The sequence below is a fragment of the Heptranchias perlo genome, chromosome 8 (assembly GCF_035084215.1).
Source record: "Heptranchias perlo isolate sHepPer1 chromosome 8, sHepPer1.hap1, whole genome shotgun sequence".
In the NCBI taxonomy this organism is placed as follows: domain Eukaryota; kingdom Metazoa; phylum Chordata; class Chondrichthyes; order Hexanchiformes; family Hexanchidae; genus Heptranchias; species Heptranchias perlo.
The window spans coordinates 23,287,313-23,314,678 of NC_090332.1; the positions used below are offsets into that span (position 1 = coordinate 23,287,313).

The 27,366-nt window shown below is 39.5% G+C and overlaps 1 protein-coding gene across 2 annotated transcripts in view; it reads left to right on the forward strand.

Moving 5' to 3' along the window:
• Positions 1–23,900, forward strand: part of socs5a (suppressor of cytokine signaling 5a) — a 46,258-nt gene extending 22,358 nt beyond the window's left edge. The window contains exons 2-3 of one of the 2 annotated variants that reach the window (XM_067988795.1): positions 668–965; positions 15,509–23,900. In XM_067988795.1, coding sequence (XP_067844896.1) covers positions 15,524–17,137 — 1,614 coding nt within the window. In that variant the 5' untranslated portion in view covers positions 668–965; positions 15,509–15,523 and the 3' untranslated portion in view covers positions 17,138–23,900. The remainder of the gene's footprint in view (positions 1–667; positions 966–15,508) is intronic. The other variant, XM_067988796.1, reaches the window with a different exon arrangement.
• Positions 23,901–27,366: the final 3,466 nt, after the last annotated feature.

The window sequence follows — 27,366 nt, forward strand, 5'->3', positions numbered from 1 at the left end:
TGACCTTAGCCATGAGTCTACAATGTGGTACCTTATCGAAGGCCTTTTGAAAACCCAAATATGTTACATCTACTGCATTACCCCTGACTACCGTTAGTTTTGAAAAATGCCGTTAGTAAAGAATAGATTAATGATCAAGTTCAAATGTATTGGATTTAATTCTGTAGGTTTTTTAAAACTTTAGAATTGGCTAGATTACACTTATTTTCCTGGACAGTAATTGTACATGTTGGCCAAATCTAAGTAGGGACTAAATGTCAGGTATCTTGATCTTCTGTTAGATCAGTAGCTTTTCACTAGGTTCAATTCTTGAAAAATAGTATGTTAAAATCATTGTGACTTGATTGCAACAGATTGATAAAGAAGGATATTGTGTGATATCACATGTGGATGACAGAAAATTAATCTGTATACAGGGGTATAATTTTTAGAAAACGTACCAGGTTTATAAGTTGTATCGACCTGTTTGGCTTTATAAATGGTGTATTTAAAAAAAAAAATTGAGTCACTTGCATGCTGTTGTAAAATTATTTTAAAATGTCTGTATTGGAAGAAGGCAGTGACTTTATGCATTGTATGCCAAATCTTAATTAGAACTATAATGATACTTGGATTGCAGACTATTTTAGTGACCTAACTGTAAAAGCTGTTTTTTTTATTCCCGCAGGCCCTGTCATCAATTCACAGCTGTGATATCACATTGATTTTAAAAACTGGGTTAAACTACTTGATCGGAATTGAAGTGACTTACTGTGGTGAAAATTGGCGCCACATCACAGGACTTTAGATTTATTTTCTTTTAAGAGGTAAACTGAATATAGCAGTAACCTGAAGCCATTTTAGCTGCTGTGATTTTTTTTTTAAACTTCAAGATGAATGGAGTGTGTCGTAAACTTGTTCCAAGTTCCTCTCCCAAGCCTCCTTGATGCCACAAAAATCTGATGTTGACAGTAAATAGTTTTTGGGTAGGTTATACATTTCCTTATGAATTCCTCTACATTAACCCTTACAATTCTATACTTTTATTCCCTTTTAGCCACTTTTTAAATGCAATGTTGGGTGATAGTGAAATATTGGTTTTTGGGGGAAAAGTATTAAAAATTCTGCTTGAATCAGCCGTGTTTATAGCTATTACTGGTTCTTTATGGTGATTTATAACAGTTTAGAAACTCTGTTAGCCATCACTGAAATTTATTTAAATTAGATTATTTTATAAAAATCAGCACAGAAAACACAATTCTATTTTGTTTGTTTATCTAGACAATAGCTTTCATTGGAATTCAAACCTTGATTAAGTATGCACTTATCTGCATAAGTGTACAGTATTCAGATTGAAATATTTGTGTTATCCACCAGACAGATGGTTTGGCAGATTGATTCTACGATTCTAACCATAGAAGTTTACAACATGGAAACAGGCCGTTCGGCCCAACATGTCCATGTCGCCCAGTTTATACCACTAAGCTAGTCCCAATTGCCTGCACTTGGCCCATATCCCTCTATACCCATCTTACCCATGTAACTGTCCAAATGCTTTTTAAAAGACAAAATTGTACCCGCCTCTACTACTGCCTCTGGCAGCTCGTTCCAGACACTCACCACCCTTTGAGTGAAAAAATTGCCCTTCTGGACCCTTTTGTATCTCTCCCCTCTCACCTTAAATCTATGCCCCTTCGTTATAGACTCCCCTACCTTTGGGAAAAGATTTTGACTATCTAACTTATCTATGCCCCTCATTATTTTATAGACTTCTATAAGATCACCCCTTAACCTCCTACTCTCCAGGGAAAAAAGTCTCAGTCTATCCAACCTCTCCCTATAAGTCAAATCATCAAGTCCCGGTAGCATCCTTGTAAATCTTTTCTGCACTCTTTCTAGTTTAATAATATCCTTTCTATAATAGGGTGACCAGAACTGTACACAGTATTCCAAGTGTGGCCTAACTAATGTCTTGTACAACTTCAACAAGACATCCCAACTCCTGTATTCAATGTTCTGACCAATGAAACCAAGCATGCTGAATGCCTTCTTCACCACCCTATCCACCTGTGACTCCACTTTCAAGGAACTATGAACCTGTACTCCTAGATCTTTGTTCTATAACTCTCCCCAACGCCCTACCATTAACGGAGTAGGTCCTGGCCCGATTCGATCTACCTAAATGCATCACCTCACATTTATCTAAATTAAACTCCATCTGCCATTCATCGGCCCACTGGCCCAATTTATCAAGATCCCGTTGCAATCCTAGATAACCTTCACTGTCCACAATGCCACCAATCTTGGTGTCATCTGCAAACTTACTAATCATGCCTCCTAAATTCTCATCCAAATCATTAATACAAATAACAGCGGACCCAGCACCGATCCCTGAGGCACACCGCTGGTCACAGGCCTCCAGTTTGAAAAACAACCCTCTACAACCACCCTCTGTCTTCTGTCGTCAATCCAATTTTGTATCCAATTGGCTACCTCACCTTGGATCCCGTGAGATTTAACCTTATGTAACAACCTACCATGCGGTACCTTGTCAAAGGCTTTGCTAAAGTCCATGTAGACCACGTCTACTGCACAGCCTGCATCTATCTTCTTGGTTACCCCTTCAAAAAACTCAATCAAATTCGTGAGACATGATTTTCCACTCCCAAAACCATGCTGACTGTTCCTAATCAGTCCCTAAAGCAATACATTTGTCTGTTGCAAAATTGTAAAACTACACAATGACCTTGTGACTAACTTTTTTTATTTGTTCATGGGATGTGGGTGTCACTGGCAAGGCCAGCATTTATTGCCCATCCCTAATTGCCCCTCAGAAGATGGTGGTGAGCCACCTTCTTGAACCGCTGCATTCCGTGATGAAGGTTCCCTCACAATGCTGTTAGGAAGGGAGTTCCAGGATTTTGACCCAGCGACAATGAAGGAACGGCGATATATTTCCAAGTCGGGATGGTGTGTGACTTGGAGGGGAACGTGCAGGTGGTGGTGTTCCCATGTGCCTGCTGCCCTTGTCCTTCTAGTTGGTGGAGGTCACAAGTTTGGGAGGTGCTGTCGAAGAAGCCTTGGCGAGTTGCTGCATTGCATCCTGTGGATGGTTCACACTGTAGCCATGGTGTGCCGTTGAAGGGAGTGAATGTTTAGGGTGGTGGCTGGGGTGCCAATCAAGTGGGCTGCTGTGTCCTGGATGGTGTCGAGCTTCTTGAGTGTTGTTGGAGCTGCACTCATCCAGGCAAGTGGAGAGTATTCCATCACACTCCTGACTTGTGCCTTGTAGATAGTGGAAAAACTTTAGGGAGTCAGGAGGTGAGTCACTTGCCACAGAATACCCAGCCTCTGACCTGCTCTTGTAGCCACAGTACTTATATGGTTGGTCCAGTTAAGTTTCTGGTCAATGGTAACCCCCAGGATGTTGATTGTGGGGGATTCGGCGATGGTAATGCCTATAAATGTCATGGGGAGGTGGTTAGACTGTCTCTTGGAGACAATCATTACCTGGCACTGTCTGATGCGAATGTTACTTGCCACTTATCAGCCCAAGCCTGGATGTTGTCCAGGTCTTGCTGCATGCGGGCACGGACTGCTTCATTATCTGAGGGGTTGCAAATGGAATTGAGCACTGTGCAATCATCAGCAAACATCTCTGCTTTTGACCTTATGATGGTGGGAAGGTCATTGATGAAGCAGCTGAAGATAGTTGGGCCTAGGACACTGCCCTGAGGAACTCCTGCGGCAGTGTCCTGGGGCTGAGATGATTGGCCTCCAACAACTGCTACCATCTTCCTTTGTGCTAGGTATGACTCCAGCCACTGGAGTTTTTTCCCCTGATTCCCATTGACTTCAATTTTATTAGGGCTCCTTGATGCTACATTGGTCAAATACTGCCTTGATGTCCAGGGCAGTCACTCTCTCCTCACCTCTGGAATTCAGCTCTTGTCCATGTTTGGGCCAAGACTGTAATGAGATCTGGAGCCGCGTGGTCCTGGTGGAACCCAAACAGGGCATCAGTGATCCGGTTATTGGTGAGTAAGTGCTGCTTGATAGAAGGTATCGTCGACAGTGCTATCACTTTGCTAATGATTGAGGGTAGACTGATGGGGTAGTAATTGGCCGGATTGGATTTGTCCTGCTTTTTGTGGACAGGGCACACCTCGGCCATTTTCCACTTACAGGTAGATGCCAGTGTTGTAGCTGTACTGGTACAGCTTGGCTAGAGGTACGGCTTGTTCTGGAGCACAAGCTTTCAGCGCTACAGCCGGGATGTTGTCTGGGCCCGTAGCCTTTGTTGTATCCAGTGCACTCAGCCACTTCTTGATATAACGTGGAGTGAATCGAATTGGCTGAAGACTGGCTTCTGTGATGATGGGGATCTTGGGTGGAGGCCAAGATGGATCATCCACTCTGCACTTCTGACTGAAGATGGTTGCAAACGCTTCAGCCTTGTCTTTTGCGCTCACATGCTGGACTCTGCCATCATTGAGGATGAGGCTCCATGACCATCCCCATTAGTTGTTTAATTGTCCACCACCATTCATGACTGGATGTGGCAGGACTGCAGACTTTGATTTGATCTGTTGGTTGTGGTGTCTATAGCATGTTGCTTCTGCTGTTTAGCATGCATGTAGTCCTGTGTTGTAGCTTCACCAGGTTGGCACCTCATTTTTAGATACACCTGGTGCTGCTTTTGTAGAGTGCTCTTCTACACTCCTCATTGAACCAGGTTTGATCCCTTGTCTTGTCAGTACTGATAGATTGAGGAATATGCTGGGCGATGAGGTTACAGATTGTGCTGGAGTACAATTCTGTTGCTGCTGATGGCCCACAGTGCTTCAAGGATGCCCAGTTTTGAGCTGCTAGATCTGTTCTGAATCTACTCCATTTAGCACGGTGGTAGTGCCACACATGTTGGATGGTGTCCTCAGTGTGAAGACAGGACTTTGTCTCCATGTGGACTGTGCGGTGGTCACTCCTACCAATACTGTCATGGACAGATGCATCTGTGACAGGTAGATTGGTGAAGACGAGGTCAAGTAGGTTTTTCCCTCGTTGGTTCACTCACCACCTGCCACAGGCCCAGTCTGACAGCTATGTCCTTCAGGACTCTGCCAGCTCAGTCAGTAGTAATGCTACCGAGCCACTCATGGTGATGGACATTGAAGTCCCCCACCCAGAGTACATTCTGTGCCCATGCTTCCTCCAAGTGATCCTCAACATGGAGGAGGACTGATTCATCAGCTGAGGGAGGGCAGTAGGTGCTAATCAGCAGGAGGTTTCCTTGCCCATGTTTGATCTGATGCCATGAGATTTCATGGGGTCCAGAGTCATTTTGAGGACCTGGGGCTACTCCCTCCTGACTGTATACCACTGTACTGCCAGTGGGACGGGACAGGACATACCCAGGGATGGTGGTGGAAGAGTCTGGAATGTTGGCTGAAAGGTATGATTGAGTGTGGCTATGTCAGGCTGCTGCTTGACTAGTCTGTGGGACAGCTTTCCCAATGTTGGCACAAGTCCCCAGATGTTAGTGAGGAGGATTTTGCAGGGTCGACTGGGCTTGGTTTGCCTTTATAGTGTCTGGTGCTTCGTGGTCTGATGCCAGGTGGTCCATCTGGTTTTATTCTTCTTGTGACTTTCTGTAGCGAGATTGTACAACTGAGTGGCTTGCTAGGCCATTTCAGAGGGCGATTAAGAATCAACCACATTGCTGTGGGTCTGGATTCACATCGGCCAGACTGGGCAATGACAGCAGGTTTCCTTCTCTAAAGAACATTAGTGAACCAGATGGGTTTTTATGACAATCCAGTAGTTTCACGGTCACTGTTGCTAGTATTTATTTATTTAATTAATTGAATTTAAATTCCCCAGTTGAAGTCATGACTCCAGATTATTAGTCCAGGCCTCTGGATTACTAGTCCAGTAACATAACCACTTTGCTACTGTACCCTACTGACTTATATATTTGCTGGATTAAATGCATTGTACTTTAACACTCAAGATGGAATGCAGTGTTTTTTTTTAAAAAGAAATAAATCACTGTTCAGTGCCATGACTTTGGTAGTTTTTGGTGCATTCGTGACACAAATCTCTGTGTGGAAAGAGATGCCATTTTGCTGTGTTTACCCCCATCACTGAGCTGCTACAGTACAAAAAGTTTGTATGATTTAAAAGCACTGTGGCTTTCATTCATGGAATATTGTGCTATACTGCAAAACAGTATTATGGTGGAATCTGTTTATAATAAAATGCAACCGTGAAATGTATAAACCTTTAATGGATAATGGTACTTGACCTGCTTTCTGTTTTCAAGAATTCTGTTGCTCCTGGAAAAGCTTAGCTGGATGGCAGCATGATTTTAAGCAGGTCTCTCTCTCATTGTTTGGAAAGAATCTTTTTATTGTACAGTTTTTAAAAAAACACCAACACATTCTGCAGTAGAAAACAGATTTCTCATTGATCTGTTTTGAGATACCCTGAGACACAAGTCATGTCTTTATGATCTATTGGTTATGTTAATGATATCTGGGAATGCTAACTAGTTCTATATTGGGACATTTGCTTTCTTAAGGCAAGGGCTTATCATTTAACTGTAAAGACATTAAAGCTGTATTTATACAAATGTTAAAGTTGCACTTCCATATGTTAGCTTGCATATACACAATTCAGCTTGTTGAGTTGGCCAGTGGCTGATTACATGACTGAAGTGGTGTTGAGTGCAGTTAAAAATGCTATCCAGTGCTGTCCGTATAGTGTTCCATTTTATACTAAAGTACACTTTTTTTTGTTTTGCCTATCTTTTTATTAATGAGCAGAAGTCATTTCTGCTGATACAATTGCAGTAATGCAAATAAAGGTCTGTGTTTAAATCAAAAGTTATCATCTGCTTTAGTACTCAATAGTATCTTGATATGACTGGATTTAACATTTTTCTTTTTCAAATGAGTTTTTTTGTATAATAAAAATTAGTAAAGACAATGGGAATGCAGAAAATCTAAATTGGGTGTATTGTCAGCTCTTGCCATTTGATCTATTCATATGCTATATATTACCTTGGAAGGGGTAATGCCACCTGTTACTTTTATTTTGGAAGTTATGCACCAAAATCAAAATGTTCTGTCCATTCCCTAATTTGATACTAGCAGATTTATCCATTATGTGCCCTAGATCATTCCCTGATCACACTGTGTACCACCGTCCCATCTAACATATAACTTGCCTTTTTTATTCCTTATTCTCATACTAATTAATTTTTTGTCTATCCACATTTGCCAGCTATTGACGAAGTTACGTAAAATCCTTCTGTGTGGTTGTGTTGCTCCTCATTCTTTTCCCTGCCTGGTATTATCTGTAAACTTAGATTTACAGTACTCAAGGATAGAGATCGAGATCCTCAAGACCAGCCCTAATGGCTTAGTGCAGTGCCAAGTTTATCCTGCTGGTAGGAACAATGGAAGTGAATGCTGCAACAATGTACAGATTGGTGGAGAACCAGTGTAGTTTTGGGACTTTTGATTATCTGCCAGATTGTCCCTGCCATTATGGCAGGTAATTAACAATTGCATATTTTAAAAGCAAGGTTCTCAACATTGACTTCCTGGGTTACCCTACGGTGTGAATATTTGGGAGCCTTTGAAACAAAATCCACTCCTTTACTGTTCCCATTTGTAGTTAGTTTCAATGCCTGACTCATTAACACATCAATCTACCTTTGTCCCAATGGTTCCAATATGTGGCTGAGGAAGATTTCTAATTTTCATGAATTCCCTTTTTAATTTCAAATCAACACTTTTTAACATTAATCATATGCAAATCCTTTCCATGGAAAAAGTTTTTAATGCCAATGTGTAACAAGTAGCTAGAGAAACAAACTGCGGAAGTATGGAGTTGCTAGGGTGCAACCAGTCTTTTTTTTTAAAAAAAAGATGGTGGGGTTCTTAGGCTGACTTGAAATCCTGTCCTGAACAAGAATGTATTCCTGAGATTATCTTACAATTTATTTTTAAAAATTACTATTTTAACATTGATAAGTTAATGTATATAAATGAAATGGTGTGCCTGGCTTAGTTTGCACATGTTTGGGTGCCTAACTAGCTGGAAAAATATTGTGCTGAATATACTTTAACTTTTTAAATTTAAAAATATTGAGACCATACTACTTAGTGCAACCCTCTGTAGCTCAAACACATCCCAAAGAGACACATTCTGGTGTGCACTTGGACTTCTAATTTTAAAAAGTTACATATATGTGCATTCCAAGCATTTGCAGCTTGTAGAATTTTCCAGCATTGAATTTGTGTCTGAATTGATATCCCCTATGTGAGGTTGAGCACTTCTTTGCTTTGTTTGAAAGTCTTTTGGAAAAAGCAGCTTAAATTCACAATTAAGTGTTAGCTGTGGCTCAGTGACTCAGACGAGTGTACTAAGGTTCTGGGTTCCAAGTCACATCTGGAGACTTGAGCACAAAATCTAGGTTGACACTCCACTTTGGGAGGTGCTGTCTTTCAGAAGAGATGTTAAATCGAGGCCCTGACATCCCTCTAAAGTGGACGTAAAAGATCCTACGGCACTATTTTGAAGAGGAGCAGGTGAGTTTTCCCCTTGCCCTAGTCAATATTTACCTCTCAACCAACATCACTAAAACAGATTACCTGGTCATTATCACATTGCTATGTGCAAATTGGCTGCCATGTTTCCTACATTATAATAATGACTACACTTCAAAAGTACTTCATTGGTTATAAAGTGCTTTTGGATGTCCTAAGGTCATGAAAGGCACTATATAAATTCAAATTTGTTCTTTTGAGTCAGCCTAGAACAAGAACTTGGGATGCTAGTTTTTATGTAATTTTAGACTTGAAAGCCTTAACTGTAGGCTTCCCACTGTTTTAATTAAAATATACTATTAGGGGGAAAAAAGTAACAGTGGAATATTTCATAACATCTGCAGAAAAACAGATTATTTCTGCTTTTGGGCTATAAAATGGAGTCCTCACCAACCAAGACCACAAGAAATTCTAGATTGTATACTTCAAACATTATTGACGCACACAGCACAAAATTAGTTTCCTATTATTTGCACCAGATACCTAACTACTGACATTTGATTGAACTAACCAAGCTAATGCCACAAATGATGCTTGCAGTTTGTCTGTAGTGGCATTACTGTAATAGAGCCATTAGAAGTTCATAGCACAGAAAGGGGCCATTCAACCTATGATGTCAGTGCTGACTCATTTCCGAAGCAACCCAAAACCTATCCAATTATCATGCTCTCCGCCTACCCCTCTCATCTGCTGCAAATGTTTATCTACTCTTTAAAAAAATGCATAAAGTATTTTTCATGGTGTGAAATTCACAATTAAAAATAGTGCACAGCAAGCAACCACTGCTGAAATGCAAAAGTTGTTCTGACTTTTGAAAACTGATCATTTTGATTTACAGTGCCACTTACCTGTTCTTCACATGACATTGGGAATTTTTGAACGAAGCCTGTTTGTGTTTAAAATGTTTCCCAAAAGGACTCTTTTTACATTATAATTCTTAACCAAAAATTCTGTCTCCTTGAGAAACAATAATGGCAGTGTGAACTTAAAAGAAATGATCTCAAGTAAAAATAGATTTCCATAGTTGACCATCTTTCAATAACAGCTGCATGTTTTCTTGGAGCAATTCTGTTTGGCATGTTGAAATTACTCTAAGGCATTGCAGAACAAAGAATGTGGTCAGTATGCTGGAAAAATAACGAGTCTATATGGTATCCATAGCTGAACAAACTAAAGGCTTTAGTGGAGCATTGTATCTAAATTTTGGTTCCAGCTAACACATCACTGGGAAGTTATTACATTATCAAGAATAATGTATGACCTCCAATGTGGTTTTTGTTTTAAGTCTCCTGCTCCTGTTATTTCAGCTATAAGTGTTGCAGTGAACTCGATGAACTTTCCATGTCCTTGAAATTGTACAAGACAGTTGAAGAAAGCCTAGGGTAAATTGAGTATTTTCATCTGTATTTATTTGCCCTTCTATTCTGTTTTTGGAATTCCATTTAATGAGTGACAATTCAAGATAGTTTAGCAGTCATTTGAAACTTGGGTGAGTGATGTATGATTACACTGACGTTTAAACTCTAGGTGTTCCCATATAAAAGTATCTCGCATCCTGTTTTAAGCTGGTTATTGTTTTTGTCTATAATTTGAGATGCCAAAAATGAAGAAGCTAGCAAAAAGAAAAATGTACTTGTGAAATAAAGGTGCTGCAGCTTTCAAGCAAAGTACAATTTAGGATTAAAACGTTTTGAAAGCCCATGTTTTAAAAGTTAATTCCAATATTTGGTATATTGTGAATGGATGACTATTGCAGGCACATATTTCTACAGGGCTGTCTTTGAGAGCTATAAATGAAGGGTGCATTATAGGGAAGATATTAATTATTTTTTGTTTAATGAGCCATTCTATATGATGTGCAGCATGTGGGAGTCGGTGGAGACCAGCGAGATCCCAGACAACCACATTTGTCGTAAGTGTCTGCAGCTCGAGGAACTTCGGCTCAGTTGTTGAGCTGGAGTCTGAGCTGCAGACATTGCGATGCATCAGGGAGGGGGAAGAGTTATCTGAACCCTTTGATCCAGGAAGCTAGGTTAGGTAGTTTAGAGATGGTCGGGGACAGGAGGATGTGACTGCGAGTCAGGCAGGTATGGGGAACCCACTATGTGGTGATGGAGGAGCCTCAGCCTTTGACCTTGTCCAACAGGTACAAGGCACTTGCTACTTGTATGGATGAGAACAAGGGCTGTAGGGTGGATGGGCAAACTGACCACAGCACCGTGGTACAGGAGGCCATTCAAGTGGGGTGGAGTAAAAAGGAATGTGGTAGGGATAGTGTAGTCAGGGGGATAGATACTGTTCTCTGCAGCTGTGACCAGGAGTCCTGAAGGCTGTGTTGCCTGCCCAGTGCCAGGGTTAAGGATGTCTCCTCACTGCTGGAAACAAAATTGGAGCATATGGCGGGGGGGAGGATCCAGTTGTCGTGGTCCACGTAGGAACCAATGACATAGGTAGAACTAAGAATGAGGTTCCGCTGAGGGACTTTGAGAAGCTAGGGTCTAAATTAATAAGCAGATCCTCAAAGATAGTAATCTCTGGATTACTACCTGAGCCACGTGTAAATTGGCATAGGGTCAAACAGATCAGAGTTAAATGCGTGGCTCAGAGTGGTGTGGGAGACGGGTTTCGATTCATGGGGCATTGACACCAGTACTAGAGGAAGGAGTTGTTCCATTGAGACGGGCTTCACTTAAACAAGGTTGGGACCAGTGTCTTGGCCAATCGAATGACTAAGGCTGTAGATAGGGCTTTAAACTAAAAAAGATTTGTGGGGGGGTGGGGTTGCAGGGTTCAGGTGAGGGGAATTTTAGAAATCTAAAGAGATAAGTCAAAGCATTAGAATGGTGTAATGATTTGGGTACAGATAAGCCGTGTGTGACAGGAAGGGATAGAGTTTACTGATAATGCATCAGCCAATAAGAGAAATTCAGGGAAAACTGGTTTTAAAAAGTTAAAATTAAAGGCGCTTTATCTGAATGCACGAAGCATTCGTAACGAGATAGACGAATTAATGGCAGAGATAAATGGGTTTGATCTAATAGCCATCACTGAGGCGTTGTTGCAAGGTGACCAAGGTTGGGAACTAAATATTTCAGGGTACTTGACATTTGAAAAGACAGACAAAATGGAAAAGGAGGGGTGTAGCCCTGATAATGGATGATATAAGGACAGTAATGAGGAAGAATCTTGGCTGGGAAGATCAGGAAGTAGAATCAGTATGGGTGGCGATAAGGGGCAGAAAACACGGTGGGAGTAGTCTATAGGCCCCCTAACAATAGTTATATTGTCGGACAGAGTATTAAAGAAATAAGAGCTTGTAACAAAAGTAATGCAATAATCGTGGAGGACTTTAATCTTCATATAGACTAGGCAAATCAAACTAGCAAAGGTAGTTTGGAGGACGAGTTCATGGAATGCATTCGAGACAGTTTCCTAGAACAATACATCTTGAAACCAACCAGGGAACAGGCTATTTTAGATCTTGTCTTTAGTAATGACAGGGTTAAGTAGTAAGGGATCCTCTGGGGAAGAGTGATCATAATATGATAGAATTTCACATTGAGGTTGAGAGTGACTTATTAAAATCAGAAACTAGAGACTTCAAGCCATTACATAGATATGAGTGGTGCGTTGGCTCTGGTAGATTGGGAAATTTAGATTAAAAGGTATGATAGGAGATAAGCAATGGTGAACATTTAAAGAAATGTTTCATAATTTTCAACGCATACACATTCCATTGAGAAATAAAAACTCCAGGGGAAAAGTGATCCATCCATGGCTAACTAAAGAAGTTAAGGATAGTATTAGATTAAAAGAAGCTTGTAATGTTGCAAAGAGTAGTAAACCTGAGGATTGGGAGGGATTAGGACCAAAAATTGATAGAGGGAGAAAATAGAATGAGAGTAAACTAGCAAGAAATATAAGAACAGATTGTAAGGGCTTCTACAAGTATGTAAAGGAAGAGAGTAGCAAAAGTAAATGTCAGTCCCTTAGAGGCTGAGACAGGAGAAATTATAATGGGGAATCAGGAAATGGCAGATGCATTAAACAAATATTTTGTATCTGTCTTCACAGTAGAAGACACACAGCATACCAGAAATAGTGGGGTACCAAGGGTCTAATGAGAGAGAGGAACTTAAAGTAATATCAGTAAAGAAAAAGTACTGGAGAAATTAAGCAGACTAAAAGCTGACAAATCCTCAGGACCTGATTAGAACTCCTGGATGTAGCCAGAGGTGGCTGCAGAGATAGTTGATGAATTGGTTGTGATCTTCCAAAATTCCCTAGATTCTAGAATGGTCCCAGTGGGTTGGAAAGTAGCAAATGTAACCTGCTATTCAAGAAAGGAGGGAGAGAAAAAAGGAAACTACAGGCCAATTAGCCTGACAGCTGCTGGGAAAATGCTGGAATCCATTATTAAGGAAGTGGTAACAGGGCACTTAGAAAATCATATTAGGCAGAGTCAACATGGTTTTATGAAAGGGAAATCGTGCTTGACCAATCTACTGGAGTTTGAGGATGTAACTAGCAGGGTAGATGAAGGGGAACCAATGGATGTAGTATATTTGGATTTTCAAAAGGCATTCAATAAGGTTGTTACACAAAGTAAGGGCTCATGGGATTGGGGGTAATAGCATGGATAGATAATTGGCTAACAGAAAACAGTAGGAATGAACAGATCATTTTCAGGTTGGCAGGCTGTAACTAATGGGGTGCCACAAGGATCAGTGCTTGGGCCTCAGCTATTTACAATCCATATTAATGACTGAGATGAAAGGACCAAATGTAATGTATCCAAGTTTGCTGACAATACAAAGCTAGGTGGGAAAGTAAGCTGTGAGGAGGATGTTGTCTGCAAATGGATTTGGACAGGTTAGGTGAGTGGGCAAGAAGGTGGCAGATGGATTATAATGTGGGGAAATGAGGTTATTCATTTTTGTAGGAAGAATAGAAAACAGAATATTTTTTAAATGGTGAGAAACTATTAAATGTTAGTGTTCAGAGGGATTTGGGTGTCCTTATACACGAAACACAAAGTTAATGTGGGTACAGCAAGCAATTAGGAAGGCAAATGGTATGTTGGCCTTTATTGCAAGGGGGTTGGAATACAAGAGTAAGTCTTGCTACAATTACACAGGGCTTTGGTGAGACCACACCTGGAATACTGTGTACAGTTTTGATCTCACCTAAAGAAGGATATACTTGGCTTAAAGACAGTACAACGAAGGTTCACTAGATTGATTCCTGGGATGAGAGGGATGACCTATGAGGAGAGATTGAGTAGAATGGGCTTATATTCTGTGGAGTTTAGAAGAATGAGAGGTGATCTCATTGAATCGTATAAGATTCTGAGAGGGCTTGACAGGGCAGATGTGGAGCAGCTGTTTTCCCCTGGCTGGAGAGTTTAGAACTAGGGGCATAGTCTCAGGATAAAGGGTGGGCAATTTAGGACTGCAATGAGGAATTTCTTCACTTGGGGATGTGAATCTTTGGAATTCTGTACCCCAGAGGGCTGTGGATGCTCAGTCGTTGAGTATATTCAAGATTGAGACGGATAGATTTTTGGAATCAAGGGATATGGTGATCGGGTGGGAAAGTGGAGTTCGAAGATCAGCCATGATCTTATTGAATGGTGCAGCAGGCTTGAGAGGCTATATGGCCTACTCCTGCTTGTATTTCTTTGTTATGGTATTGCAGGGTATGCTTATCGGGAACAACTATGCATTTTCTTTTTGTACACATGCAGTTCAGTAAGGACAATCTTTATCGCTGTAGGTGGATATCCAGTCACTGAGCTAAATTGCCATATTAGTTCTAACTTCCTTGTTGGAACTTGTCTTTGGAAGATATCCTTCTGTTAATCAGCATGCCATGTGACTGAATGGGTTGGGTCAATAGCAAGGCAGTCAGTCCTCCAGCTGAATAATTGGAACTGTTTTACATGTATAGAAGCATTGCTTCAAAAGGAGGCTGAATTTAGCTGAAGGAAAACTTTTTTTGAAAAAATGCAGTGATTGGAGTTACAGGATGTTTTGTTTTCCATTTTGAAGATTTTACCTAAGTTAAGCTGTGTGCACTCATTGTGTTTCATACACTTCAAAATACCAATTTTATTTTGAAAAAAAATTTGATATGATAAAAGGTGAGCAATGATATGGAGTTGTGATTTAGTTTGAGATTTGTTAGCTTATGAAGACATTGAAATTGACCTGAAGGCTATGTAGCTTTTTTAAACCACTTTCACAGGCCAGTCACATTGCCAGTGAGTTGGTTTTGTAAAATGCAAATGAGCACTCCAAAACATCCAGTCTATATCTACCTGTTCCAGTAGTTCAGGCAGGTGTAGAAGATCTCATTGTACTATTTGAAGAAGAGCAGGGAACTCTACTGGTGTCCTGGCCAATGTCCCTTTCTCAACAAGATTAACTGGCCATTCAGTGTTTCGGATCTTGTTTGCAAGTTGGTGGCCATGTTTGCTTATGTAAGTGACTGCATTTCAAAAGTAATTCATTGATTGTGGAGCAATTTGGGGTGTTAATACAATTTGATGTAGCACTGTATATGAATGCAAGTTTTTCCTACTGGTGACTTTAATATTGGTTGCACGGCCAATGTGGGAGTATTGGGAGAATTTACTGGGAGTTGGCATTGTTTGTCTTGAAACTAATCTTCTCATGTCTGTGTGCTTTTATTAGTGAAAAGGTATGGAGAATTAGAATTCACTTGCATAATATAAATACATGAAATTACTATTTGTCTAAAACATTTAATAGTTGGAAAATTGAAATTTTATGATGTAATCTAAACAGGCTGTCTTAATTTCTGTTTGATTTAAACTGTGATGCAGGATTAACTAGTCTTATTTCTGAACTGTTGTTCAGTTTGTCTTTTAATAATTTTGTTTATACCCTTAGATACGTTTTTAACCAATGGATAAAGTTGGAAAGATGTGGAGCAATTTAAAATACAGATGTCAGAACCTTTTTGTTAATGAAGGTGGAGGCCGAAATGAAAATGACTTAAACTGTCCGAGCTGTTCTGTTGGCAAAAATGGAAGTGTGCATGTTGGTAATCTGCCTCAGCAAGGTTTAAGAAGTCCATTAAATAGACATGGAACTATACCATTGGTTACAGATACGTGTCTAAATGCAGACAGAAGAAATGGAAACTGTGTTTCTGACATCCCAGAGATTGTTGAAGCTGATTTAGATAAGGAGAATGAAGATTTGGCTGCTGCACCAGAGTCTCGTCTTGTTCGAAGAGACTCTTACTCCCGCCATGCTCCATTGGGTGGGAAAAAGAAACACCCTTGCTCCACAAAAACACAAACGTCATTTGAAACAGATAAACGCTTTAGTAGGACAAGGTCTGGGTTACAGAGGCGGGAAAGACGATATGGTGTAAGCTCCATACACGATATGGATAACTCTTCTAATAGGACTATGACACGACCATCTATACGCCAGCGTTTCCAAGAAACTGTAGGACTATGTTTTCCATTACGAACACTTAATAAACAGTCAAAGAGCTTATTCTCGAGCAGGAGAAAAATTCTGCTGTCTGAACTGATGCTTGAAAAATGTCCTTTTCCAGCTGGGTCAGACCTAGCCCAGAAATGGCATCTTATTAAGCAACACACTGCTCCTGTGAGCTCGCAGTCTGCCTGCTGGCTTGAGACATTTGATCCTACTTTTGTTTCTACGGAAGACGAGGAAGATCGGCTTCGGGAAAGACGAAGGCTCAGCATTGAAGAAGGGGTTGATCCTCCTCCCAATGCTCTTATACACACTTTTGAAGCCACTGCACAAATTAATCAAACATACAAGCTGGGACCAAAGTTAGCACCTGGGATGAGTGAGCTCTCAGGTGACAATCGTGCAATGACACATGGAGACTGGGACTCCGAAGAGGACACAACAACTCTCTGTCTCCAGGCACGCAAACCAAAACAGCGACAGGTGCCAGGAGAAATCCTTGGTCACTCTGCCAGACCTGGGCCCTGGAAAGTGCACACGCAAATTGATTACATTCATTGCCTGGTGCCAGACTTGCTTCAGATTACAAGTAACCCTTGTTACTGGGGAGTGATGGACCGTTACGAAGCTGAGGCGCTCCTTGATGGCAAGCCTGAAGGCACTTTTTTACTCAGGGACTCTGCACAGGAGGACTACCTCTTCTCTGTGAGCTTCCGCCGTTATAACCGCTCCTTGCATGCCAGGATAGAGCAGTGGAATCACAATTTTAGTTTTGATGCCCATGACCCCTGTGTTTTTCACTCCTCCACAGTAACTGGTCTCCTGGAACATTATAAGGATCCCAGCTCGTGCATGTTTTTTGAACCTTTGCTAACTGTTCCACTGACCAGGGCTCTTCCTTTCAGCCTGCAGTACATCTGCCGTGCAGCCATCTGCAGCTGTACAACATATGATGGAATAGATGCACTGCCCCTTCCCTCAGCTCTACAAGAGTATCTGAAAGAGTACCACTACAAACAGAAAGTAAGGGTGCGATGGTTAGAACGGGAACCATCAAAGGTCAAATGAGGATTGCACCAACAGTCCTTGGTTCTTTTTTTAAAAATTGCTGACTCCCCAGGCACATGGGACTTTATTATAGTTGCAAAATTATTCAGAGTGTTCCTTCTTTCAAAATTATTCAAGGCTTGAATTGACTTACAATGTGTGGTTTCTCTTTTTTGCAGCTGCCTTTTCAGGTACTTGAGCACTTTGTGGTGTCTTTTGTGATTTTCAGTGGATACTGCAGGTCCATCCACAGATTAATGTGCATGTATTTATTCTGCTGACCTTTAGGGATTTACTAGCTTTTGTAGTTGTCTTTGTGCAGGGTATGGTCAAAAAGGAATCATTGATTTAGGGCAACTATGGAGCTCGGTTTAGGCTTGATGCAGAAGCTATACATAGTGTGCACATTTACTGTAGAATCTTGGAAATCATGGTGGAATTCGAATCAAATTTTAATGAGACCACCGTTTAGGAGACTATAAACACCACTTTTATGTTGGATGATCATTCTGGCATTCAACCTGGATGACTTGCCAAACTGGAAGGATTTTTTAAAATAATGGATACGCTGGAGTGATTTCAAGATAATGGTCGGGTGCTAGATGGTTATATGGGTGAAACTTGAATGCTTTATGACCATCATCTGACGCTTGAGATTACTGCCTTGAAACCATTTTCAAGCATTAGCTTTTGAAGGGGTTGGGAAGCTTCCATTTTGTTCTTTCCTTAGTGGCAAGTGTCATGACAAATCTTGGCTAAGATGCTCCGTGCTGTTTTTGCACAACAACCGCCAATGAGAAGTTAATTGTGACAATATTCATGACCACCTATAGATCATCAGTCAATGAATGTTATTTTCTGATTGCCATTTTGGTTGTCTAATGTAAAATCTGTATGAACACTATAGGAAATCTAATAATCCCCTTGTAACTGTATCTGAGATTGCAGCGGAGGATTCTGTAAATTGAGTTTTTAGAAATCCAGATAAAGCATAAAAGTGGTTTGTTTTTAACTGTCTGTGAGCAGGAATCCAGGCTAGCAATTGTGCTGTTGGAGAAGCAACTGTTTATTTTGGCAATTAAGGGTGGGATAGGACCAGAGAACGTAAATTTAAATTAGTGAAAAGTACATTTTAAAACTGTTTAGGAAGAGCTTCAATGCCCAAGGGTTATGAATGTTTAGAATAGGAGAATTCTAGATCGGCGAATAGGAACTGGAACACTAAGTCTCGCAAAACTGCATTAGGGTGCTCTATCAGTTAAGGTAGCGGAGGGATAGCTTCGATGGGCAGACTTGACTTCGTGTTTTGTTTAGAAGTTGGACATTGGATGTTCTGGTAATTTTTCTGTAGCTACTATTGCCCTATTCTAGCAGTAATTTTAGTGTTATGATCCCTAAATCTCAAAAGGCCACAATCAGCGATATTTTAACGGAGGCATCACAGAGCACAGGATAATGAAGAATAATCTTTTTTGTGCAAGTGAATTTCCCCTCAAATATAGGCATTTGGTATAATTGTTTTGATAAACATGGGGCCACTTACAAATATATGTTGGTCAGGGAGTACGGTCAAGAATGTTTCATTTTTATTAACTACAATTGCATGGCTTTATGCCATGTATTAATGTGAATTTTAGGTGGCTAATGAAGACAGTACCACATGTTTGGCAGTGAATTTGACATGTTTGCATTTTTAGTGACCGTTGGATTATTTGGGACCCAAGACTAGCCATAATTGGAATTTCAAACATGGACGAAGCATTTTAGTGTTTAAAACCATCGAAGAGATTGTTCTGTCATTTTAATTTTGCACTATAAAGGTGAAAACTAAATGCTCACCACATTTGTTGGCCTTTGATTTGATTAGCCTACATTGTCACAACAGGGCCAGTTTCACTTTTATTTCAAATGAAACCCCATATGTCTGTAGCATCACCCTGAAGAGTGTTTTATACTTCAATGTTCTAAACTTTTCTTAAAATAGCCAGTACTCAGAAGGATTTTAAAAAAGTCTATGTATTGGTTCCAAAAAAGATTAGCTGGTATTTCTTAAATGCAGCCTTGTTCTTATAATACAATTGAAATAGCTGCAACACTGACCAGAAGCTCAATAGTTGCTCTAAAAATGCTGTGTGATTCTCACCTGCTTTTTGCTAACATAGCCATGCGAGGCAACTATTGCAATTTTGGCTGTGAGCAGCCCATTCCTATCCAAGATTAGCTCATTTGGTCCTGAGTGTGTACTGCAGCTTGTATAACTAACATACCATGCTGTGCATCTTCCTTCTGTGACAAAGGAAAAAGCAGCATTGAGCGGAGCTGCTTTGTATAGTAGTAAAAAAAAAAAATACACTGTCACGAACAGTTATTTTGTTGAACCGGATTGTTTGTTTCATGTTCTTTGAGTCAAAATTTTAGACGTGCAGCCAGGATTTTAATTTTTAAACTGTTTCAAGGACTGCTTGAGTTATTGAATCGTGTCAACTTAAGCAATTCAATATACACTGGAAACTTCAGATTCAGGGTTTCCAGGTCAAGCAAATACTGTTATGTAAATCAGTTTTATAAACTAAACATCAGCAATTGTTTTATTCCAAATTTCTTAAACAATATTTTAGTTTTCAAAATTAATCTCCTCCTTTGGCAAGGCTTGCTTTAATAGTACATTAGTATTTATTTTTACAGTGTGCTGTGCAAGTATATCCTCTTAAAGTTGTATGCTTATTTTTGTGATATTGTCAATAGGTGCTGTGAAAGCTGAATTACAGCTGTATTGTATCAAAATACTTTCAAATTAGTTTCTTTCAACTTCTAACTGAGCTAGTCAGTAAACTTGTAAAAACTCCTGTTTCACATTTGTTGTAATAGTCTGTTTTAATCGTTAATGTTAAGGTCTGATTCTTGCCATACATATTAACAGGTCATGTAGTTTGGTTTAATGTCTTACTAAAATGTGTAGAAGCTGTACATTTAAACTGTAACTATTTGTATCACCAGCATAGTAGGCCTCCCAAAAATATATATATCCCAACTGCATCTGGTTTTTATTTTCTGGGCCTGTATAAGATTATTAGACTAATTTTAAGTTTGTCTGCAAAACAACCATCTTTATGATGTGCCCTGACCATGCATGTTCCAAATTATAGAATTGGTTCAACTGTGTAAATGATGAGTTCTTTTCAGAGTGTCTGTAAATGTTAATTGATGTAGGTCTCTGATCAACGCTACTCGTTACACCTGAGTTACAACGTAAAGGTGCTTTTGAAAGCAATAATTAATTTAAAGAACATACCTGTCAGATGTTCTGTAATGATCCTAAAACTTGAAGCATTATATGCTATGTACTATTTTTCCAGCTAAAAGGAATCTTATTTGATGGATTCTCAATTTCTGGATTACCTTTTTACTCAGGTTATTGGGAGAGGCATGGGGATAAAAGCAGGGTCCAGAATCTTTATCTAAAATTAACAATTTTTCTCCTGAACTGTTTAAATATGGTCAGAATTTTGACTTTTAAGACAAAAGATAAATCTGGAGGGAAATTTTTGTACAGACCTTTCATCAATTAAAACATTAATACAGCTGAAATATAAATTTAAAAAAACATTTTGGTTCTTATTTAAACCTTCATATACAAATAAGGTATTTTCATCCAAAGAGGAAAATCAGTGTAGGACATTGTGCCATTAAGAGAATTTTGCCCTTTGTGATTAGAGAATAATCTCCAGAAGATGTTGTACTTCAGATAAGTTAAACCAAAATGTGTGCCTGTTCAGATGGATATTACAGATTCTGTGGCATTATTTAAAGAATTGGGAATTCTGCTGGTGTCCTTACCATTTTTTCCTCATTCAATACCATCTGAACCAGATTAACCAGTCATTGATCTCCTGGGTGCTTGTGAAATGTTGCTGATGCTGAATAGCTGCCATGTTTGCCTATATGTCACTACACTTCAAGAAGCAATTCATTGTATAAGTGCTTTGAAACATTTTGACATGAAGGGCATTAATAATACAAGTCTGTACTTTTCATCTGCAGTGTTCGCATACTATTTTCACCAATGCTATCTTGAGTAGTGGTCCATTGGGACCTGCACCAGTCAAATCCCACTGTGGCTTCCAACTGGTGCGAGTTCCTGACTTTAAAAATTAGGTAGATGAAAATGGATCTTTTCTACTTGACTTTTGGCATCTGTCTTCTGTGCCTTCATTATTGCACAATTATTCAGAGTTTGAAACTCTAGTGGAGGTTGAACAAATGAGAGGTCAACAAATTATTTTTTCTCATAATTTAAGGGGTGTTTCCATATATTCAAACTGCATATACTGAGGTCCCTCACAACCTAGCCCTCGTCTTTTTTTATACAAGGTGTGAGATGCTGTCACTATTTTATGTTTCATACTCCTGTTACTTTAAGGTCTCCAAGCTGCTTGGCTCAGAACAAGTTCATCATAGTGGGGTGGAGGTTGCATGACCATCTAGGGCACAAATTTCTTGTATTGTACCAGTTGATTCTCCTGGTGGAATAAGTGACCTAGATGCACGTGGAAACTGAATTGCATTTGAACACTTCCTTGACTCCCACTACAATTAGGCAAGGTTATGCTTAACTAAGACTGCAAGCAAGCCTAACTTTCTACAGTAATGTATTATTTCAATAAATTGAAGTTGAGATTTTGGTCAAAACTGCACCTTGTATTAATTAATAGCTCTGTGACCTAAAGGTAAACAATTCTAGTGAACCCAAACAAAGTTGTTCCAGTCTATGTATTGCACTTTATAGTGTGTTTTACATTAGACCATTTTACTAGCTATTAAAAAGATTGTGTTCTATTTTGTTCATCTAGGTTTTATAAATGCATTTCCTGAATCACCTAATTCAAAAACTTATTTAATAGTTATATGCATCCACAAGGAGGGTTGGCTAATTTCCATGAAAAATTGCTTTCCTATTTGAATAAATTACAAAATTCTCAGTACCTCAAATTTTACAAAAGATTATAAAATATTAATGAAAGTTTGAGTTAGTGTAATTCTATGGTTTTTAATATTGCCTTGGTGGGGGAATCTGGATTCAACATTGAGCTAACACACTAATCTTTTGCCTCTGAATCAAGCCAGAATGATTTGAATGAAGATATAGCTCCTGTTTTTAATGGTTTTTGTAAACTTAGAATTGGGCAGTCTCAACCCAGTTCCCAATGAACATGGGTCTACAGCACAAAACTGCCCCTGAACTGGCACATACTCTGGCCGCAAGGATAGCTCTTGTGGGAATTGGAATTGTCACAGTTATTGGAATTTAAACCCCAGCAAACTATTACACCAGTGGTGCTTTCAATTTTTGTAATTTTCATGATATCTTAACTCTCAAGTACCTTTTTGGTCCTAATGCCTTGATTCTTTTATGCTTGTGAAAGAAAAATGGCACAACTTAGTCTTTTGTGCCATTTCTCCTGAATTGTTTGTTTTAAAGTCTGCTGTATATAGAATATCAAAATGAATGCTGTCTTTCAGTGCCAGTAGGTGGGGAGAAAATGTTGTCTTACGGCTTTCATCCTTTTTGCGTGCTGTTTAGTTTCCTTGGTGGATTCTAAAGCACTTTGCAAGATTTCTAAGCCTATACAAATGGTTTATTTTTCATCTGGACAACCTGATGAACACACTGTAGAGATTCTGAAGATGCAAGCTAGAACATTTATTTCATTGTTTTTAAGAGGAGGAACCAAAGCTTAGTGGAGAAGCTTCTAATCTACAAAATAAAAAAATAAGACTTGTCTGGAAAAAAAAGTAAAATTGCACCACACGTTTGAGCAGCAAGTACATGCCTCGTCCCATGGTGTTTAAGCTTGTAGTGAAAACTGTTCATATATTTAGTTAGTTTAAGAAATTGAAAGCTGGATCATCTTTCTAATGTTTATGTGCTTTTATTTTTGGAAGACCGTTTTTGAGCAGGATGGTGAAAAAGGTCCATTCTTTATAGCAACTGCCACTTAACCTATGTAGTATATTCATGGTTTTGGCCTCTTTGTTATGATTGTTGGGTACACTTTTTTTTTCCCCAAATGTTAGCTATGTTTTTTAAAGTTAAGATGTACAGTTTTTTGTGGGTGCTATGACTTGTGACATCAGAACCCATATTGTATGGTAGTAAACCTAGTCACTTATTTCTGAGTGTGCTTTATATTGCATTAAAGTTATTTGAATGTGCTGTTAAACAGTATTTTTGCAGCTCAGCTGAAAGTAATTATTTGCATATGTTCTTCAACCCCTCAAAAACAAATTTGTGCACTTTGAGATTTTTGTAAAAATCTACTTTTTTTTTTGTGGGAGAAGTGTGCGCGTGCCTATTTTCTCATCAAATGCTTTGATATAAGCTTATTGCTATAGGTATGTAAAGTAATGAATGCTTTGTTTATAACCAGATGTTGCTTCTGAATTTTTAAAACCTGGCTACATTTATTTTTCTGAGATCCAGCTTTTACCTATATGGCCAATAAATGCATTTATTGTAATATGTATTCTGTTATACTCATCAAGTAAAAGCCTGTTTTTAGGGTATTGTTTACGTTGCATATAAAAATAATCTCCCTATGATTCTGCTAGCTGCAGCTTAGTGCTCATTCTGACATGTTGTACAATACTATTTATTTGTAGTATCAGCTCTTTTCACTTTGCTATAACATTGAAACTGTCCTCCCCTTCCCACCCTGCAGGCTTCCTTGGTGTCCTCACTCTGGCTTTATTGTCTTAATATGGAATAAAGACTACACACACTAAATTTCTTTGTACTTGTGCTTTTCTTCTGATCATTGTATTATATAAAAACTAGTGTTTCTGCTGTATTCTCGAAAGTGAAAAGTTGCAAATCCAGTTACTGATTTTTGTTTATATGCAAGCTGAAAGTTTTTAACCAAATATAGTTAGCAAACCATGTGATTCAATGTCTTGTAATTGCTTAACCTGAGCAGAGAATTTCTAATTTTTGCATTCTTTGCACATGGTACATCTATAGCCTAGCTTGATCAGTTGAGTGTGCGCACACATGTGCTTACGTCATTATGATGCAAATAGGCAATGCTTTGTCATCTACTCTTGTCCTATTAAAGCCTCAGACCTCATGCTGTTTTTTTGAGGTAAAGATTCCGCTCCTCGTGTTGGATGTTTCATTGCAAAATGTTTGGAACAAAGTTGTCTTCTACATTCACAGGCTAGGTCAGACAGATTATCAAGCAGTTTGTTCTGTGCTGTTTGGTTTATTCTGTTTTCTTTTTCATGTTTTCTGGCAGTCTCCATGTCAACACCAGTCAGCATGAGGTGATGAGAATCTAGAAAATGTGGTCGAAGTTTTGCTGTGGCCCTTAAAGGTTTCTACTCCAGCTATTCTGTAGTTCCCAAAGTCAGGGGGACTCTAAATTATACCCCAATTTCTAAAATAGGAGAAATTGAACATGGTCATGCTATTCAGGCAGTGTGCCCAGGGGATTAATTAGCTACTATCAAATTAAAAGATGTGTAGTGCATATGGGAATGGTGTTGGAAGTTTCTCCTTCAGTTTTAAGGGGAAAAGTTGTCAGTACTAGATACTCCTTTTTTGGTGTCTCCACACCAGGATTTTTACAGCCTTGTGCATCGAGGATGCAACATCTGAGTATGTCATACTTAAATGATTGACTGATTTGTACCTCAATTTGTCTAATAAATTTCTTCCTGTATTGCCATTCCACTGTTTAGTGTGTAATGTACTCCAAGATGTGTGCTCAATCCCTTGCTATTCCACAGCTCAATCCAAAGGACCACTTTATTCAAATTTTTGTACTATACTGCCATGTTTCCAATTAATGCCCCTTTTCCCTCATTTAGGCACAGGTCTATTATGAATCCTGACCTCGTTGTAGCCACTTTCAATTATCACTAATCATGGTTTCCTATTTTAATCAATGACTCTAGTTTTCTATTTTTAATTCCCTTTTTGTTTTAACTTCCCATATTGTGATATTTTACTGTCTTGACAATCCGTTTTTGCTCCCTAATTACCTATACTATCCATTCCAAGCTGTTGCTTTTTCCTTTCCCCCTGCTTTATTCATTTAAACCCTCCCTGACAGCTCTAGTTAACCTCCCCTGTCAGGAAGTTGGATTTGGCTCTGTTCACGTAATGACAGTCTTAACAGTAAAACTCATTTCTACCTCACTGATCACAATGCTTCAGGAAACTACACTTTCTTCCTACACCATGTCTCTAACTATGTTGCACTGATACCTAACTTTTTGAACCTCTAATTTGCAGGACCTGAATCATTTTTTTTCTTTGTTCTGACCTGAACCATAACTTTTACTCATCCCACTGTGCTGAACTTGAACATTTGGAGACGCTCCACATTAGGTGGAAGAGGAAAGGGTGCTTGTAGGAGTGAAGCAGAAGGAACATTTAAAAAAAAAATAGGAGCAGGAGTAGGCCATATACACTCTTGAGCCTGCTCCACCATTCAACAAGATCATGGCTGATCTACCTAAACTCTTATTTTCCTACCCTATTTCCCTTGATTCCCAAAAATCTATCTCTGTCTTGAATATACTCAACAACTGAGCATCCACAACTTTATGGGAGAGAACATTCCAATAGTTATAACCCTTTGAGTGAAAAAAATGTTTCTTCAGCTCGGTCCTAAATGGCTGACCTCATGAGATCATGACCCCAAGTTCTAGACCCTCCAACCAGTGGAAACAGCATCTATCCTGTCAAGCTGTATAAGAATTTTGTGTTTCAATAAGATCACCCCTTGTTCTTCTAAACTCAAGAATATAGACCCATTCTACTTGATCTCTCCTTATAGGACAACCCTCTGATCCCAGGAATCAATCTAGTAAACCTTTTGTTTCACCTGCTGTAAGGCAAACAACTGGATGTGAGCTTTTGCACCTGCTCTGTTCCTTACCATGGCATGTTGGAGGAGACAAACTATGGTTACAGAAGAAACTGTCTTACTACTTTGACTGTCAATTCTCCCACTATGTTCCTGCACTGAGTGTTCTTTACTGTGGCTATCCATATAGTTGTGTGTCCCTTCCTTAGGGGATGGTAACCACTTACTCTGCGTCAGGTTATAGGTTCAAGCTGTAAGCCAGGGATGAGTGCATAGCAAGGCTGACACTTCAATGTAGTACTGAGGGAGTGCAGCACCATCAGAGGTACTGCCTTTTAGATAAGATGTTAAACCAAGGACATGCCTGCTTCCTCAGGTGGGTGTAAATTTGCTGCAGTATTTCCCTCCATTACATCAGTGCCTATACTTCAAAAGTACTTCATTGGCTGTGAAGTAATATGTAAATGCAAGTTCTTTCTCTGCCTTTATTCCTCCGTGATGTGCATTCTAGGAACACTTCCGTATAGTGTGAAATGTCTCCAGTTGCTTCTCAAGCTGAGTTTCTTTTGATTGAGGGATTTTGCCTCGAGACACTTTTTTATCCTTTGATTATCCTGGATGCTCATAGTTTCCAGGAACTACAACATCATGCAAGCTCTGCTGAACACTGGTTTCCACTGCATAGATCTAATAAACTGTCTCAAAGTGATCATACTTAAATAATTGAAAGTAGTTTCAAACCAATTTTGCTTCCAGACAAATTCCACGTACACCACCTTCACACTTGGATTCTCAACACAATTCTGTGTGAAAGTCCGACTAGTAATCCTTCATTGTTCACACATGCGCCAATACGCAGAGGCAGGAACTTCAACTTGCATTTATAGTGCCTTTTAATGTAGGAAAACATCTCGAGGTTCTTCATAGCGTATTCAGACAAAATTGACACCAAGCCAAAGGAGACATTAGGACAGAGGTTTTAAGGAGCATCTTAAAGGAAAGAGAGGCGGAGAGGTTTAGGGAGGGAATTCCAAGGCGTAGACGGCTGAAGGCCCGGCTGTCAATGGTGGAGCGATGAAGATCCGGGATGCCCAAGAGGCCGGAATTGGAGAAGCGCAGCGATCTGAGGGTTGTTGGGCTGGAAAGGGTTAGAGATAGGGAGGGACAGGGCCATGGAGGGTTTGAAAACTTGGATGAGAATTTGAAAATCAAGGTGTTTTGTATGATCTTGAAAGAGATGGAGAAATTAGAGAATCACAGCAGGTGCTGTCTCACCAACTTGATTAGATATTTTGTGGAGGTTACCAAGTTGGTAGATGATGGAAGCCCATGAGTCGTGTACCTAGATTTTGGAAAAAGTTCTGCACTAAGTAAGGTTGT